The sequence below is a fragment of the Gekko japonicus genome, unplaced genomic scaffold (assembly GCF_001447785.1).
Source record: "Gekko japonicus isolate JY-2015 unplaced genomic scaffold, Gekko_japonicus_V1.1 scaffold3717, whole genome shotgun sequence".
In the NCBI taxonomy this organism is placed as follows: Eukaryota; Metazoa; Chordata; class Lepidosauria; order Squamata; family Gekkonidae; genus Gekko; species Gekko japonicus.
In genome coordinates, this window is record NW_015172129.1 from 14,855 (window position 1) to 17,426 (window position 2,572).

Below are 2,572 nucleotides of genomic sequence, written 5' to 3' on the forward strand. Positions count from 1 at the left end.
CGCCCAGCTCTATCTGATTTTGGGTGGCTGGTCGGGCTCTGACCCAGAAGATCTGAACCAGGCATTACAGGCCATGGCTGCGTGGCTCAGGCTGAGCCGGCTGAAACTAAATTGTAATTGAAATTGTGATTTTAGTGTTTTATTGAGTTTTATATATGGGCTCGCCCCCTCTGTAAGCCGCCCTGAGCCCGCTTGCAGGGAGGGCGGGGTAAAAATGCTTTAAATAAATAAATAAATAATAAACTCAGCATAGACGGAGGTCCTGTGCCTGATTCGGAGCGGACCGGGGTTGGGGCTCCCTCTCCTGACCTTCGATGGGGCGCCGTTGGTGCCAGCGTCGGAGGTTAGGAGTTTGGGAGTGCTCCTGGATCCCTCCTTAACTATGGAGGCCCAGGTGGCAGCCATTGCCAGATCGGCATTTTATCATCTGAGGCTGACTCGGCAGTTGGTTCCCTTCCTCAGCCGCGATGACCTGGCTACAGTGATCCATGTGACGGTCACCTCGAGGTTAGACTACTGTAACGCTCTCTACATGGGGCTGCCTTTCTCGCAGATCCGGAAGCTGCAGCTAGGGCAGAATACGTCGGCCAGGCTGTTGATGGGCCTCCCCAAGTGGGAGCACATCTGGCCTGGGCTGAAAGTGCTGCACTGGCTGCCAATAGCATACTGAATCTGCTTCAAGGGGCTGGTTCTTACCTTTAAAGCCCTATATGGGCAGGGTCCGACATACCTGAGGGACCGCCTTTCCCCACATATACCCCCAAGAGCACTTCGGTCGGGGACACAACACCGCCTTTTGATTCCAGGCCCCCGGGAGGCAAAGCTTGCTGCGACCATGGCCAGATCCTTCTCGGTGGCGGCCCCTACCTGGTGGAACGAGCTCCCGGAGGAGATCAGGGCCCTGCGGGACCTCTCACAGTTCCGCAGGGCCTGCAAGATGGAGCTCTTCCGCCAGGCCTCACAACTTTAATGCCAGTAGCTCACAAAGTAGAATTTTTGCTCACAGACTTCACAGCTTAGAGGGAGCATTGATCATCAACGGGATTTTTAGAAGAAGAAGAAGAGACTGGATTTATACCCTGCCCTTCACTTGGAGTCTCAGAGCGGCTTACAAACTCCTTTCCCTTCCCCTCCCCACAACAGACGCCCTGTGAGGTGGGTGGGGCTGAGAGAACTCTGACACAAACTGCTCTTTCAGGAACAGCTGTGCCAGAGCTTGTGACTGACCCAAGGTCACATCAGCAGGTGCAAGTGGAGGAGTGGGGAATCAAACTCGGTTCTCCCAGTTTAGCGTCTGCACACTTAACCACTACACCAAACTGGCTCTGTTTTTCTTTACCCTGTTTTTCTGCCTGCGCAGGGTAACCCAGGTGGCAAACAAATTAAAACATACAGATTAAAATCTTATCTCAAAGGCGTTAAAACTGACACAGGAATACGTCATTAAAACAGTCTAAAGCCGAAGCTTAAGATACGTACCAAAGATAAACACAACAGTTTTTTGGGCAGGAAGGAGGGATTGTGCTGCTTTCCTGTGCTTTTGAGCTTGCATGATACTCCTTGCACTTTTTTTTAGCATTCTTGAAACCAGTGTTCCCTCTAAGCTGGGCTAGTGTGAGCTAGCTCCCAGTTTTTAAGCCTCCGGCCCACTCATTTTTGTCTTAGCTCAGGAAAGACGGCTCCAGAGCAGACTAATTGATGCAGCAGCCAAATTGCTCGCTCACAATTTTAATGCCAGTAGCTCACAAAGTAGAATTTTTGCTCACAAGACTCCACAGCTTAGAGGGAGCCTTGCTTGAAACCCTTTAATCTGGGTCAGCTTGTCTCTGTCCTTCCAAGGGTACTGTCCAGAACTGATCATAGTGCTCCAAAATGGGTCTCAGCTCTATCTATTTCCCTAGGCCTGGAGATGGTGTTTCATAAATTCTGGTAGCTGTGGTTACCTAGGTTTTTTCTTCTGTTTCCCCTTGTGCAGATCCTTGGAAATGAGAAGTGGATGTCACTACAGCGTTCCCACCGTTTCCCACCCTCATCCCTCCCTATAGATACAAAATGGCGGCCAAGCTGATGCAGCGTTGCTATCGACTCTTTGGCGTCTCATCTCCGTTGTGCATCCGCACCAATGCGATGTGTGTGGGGAGCAAGAGGGTACTTTCCAGAGCACCGTCCCAAATCCCTCTCGCCTCGCTGAGCTTCACGGAACGAACGGACAAGCTCTCGGTCCCCGAGCCAGAGTACAGAGCGCCCTCCAACCGCGAGGAGATGGAAGGTCTCATTGGCTCTGCGGCCACCACAGAGGACCTCTTGCATTTGCGGGAGCTACACCCCGTAAATGCAAACCAGGCTGCCTTAATAATCACTCGGCTCTCCCGTATGGTGGCGGAACAAAAACTGGAACCTGGCAGCATTTTGGAGGATGCACGCTTCCATCAGCTGCTTCAGTTGGTGCACACGGAGGTAGGTTCTGTAGCCCTGGAGAGACTGAGCAGGTGGCAGTTTCCTGGGAAGACATGATGATTCCATGTTTTGGTGTGTGTGTTCCTTTAAATCTTTAGTTTGTCTGCAGTAATAT

General features: G+C 51.6%; 1 protein-coding gene across 1 annotated transcript in view; it reads left to right on the plus strand.

Moving 5' to 3' along the window:
* Positions 1 to 2,572, plus strand: part of TBRG4 (transforming growth factor beta regulator 4) — a 48,160-nt gene that overhangs the window by 1,996 nt on the left and 43,592 nt on the right. The window contains exon 2 of the mRNA XM_015421003.1: positions 1,976 to 2,457. Within this exon, the coding sequence (XP_015276489.1) occupies positions 2,053 to 2,457 (405 nt within the window). The 5' untranslated portion in view covers positions 1,976 to 2,052. The remainder of the gene's footprint in view (positions 1 to 1,975; positions 2,458 to 2,572) is intronic.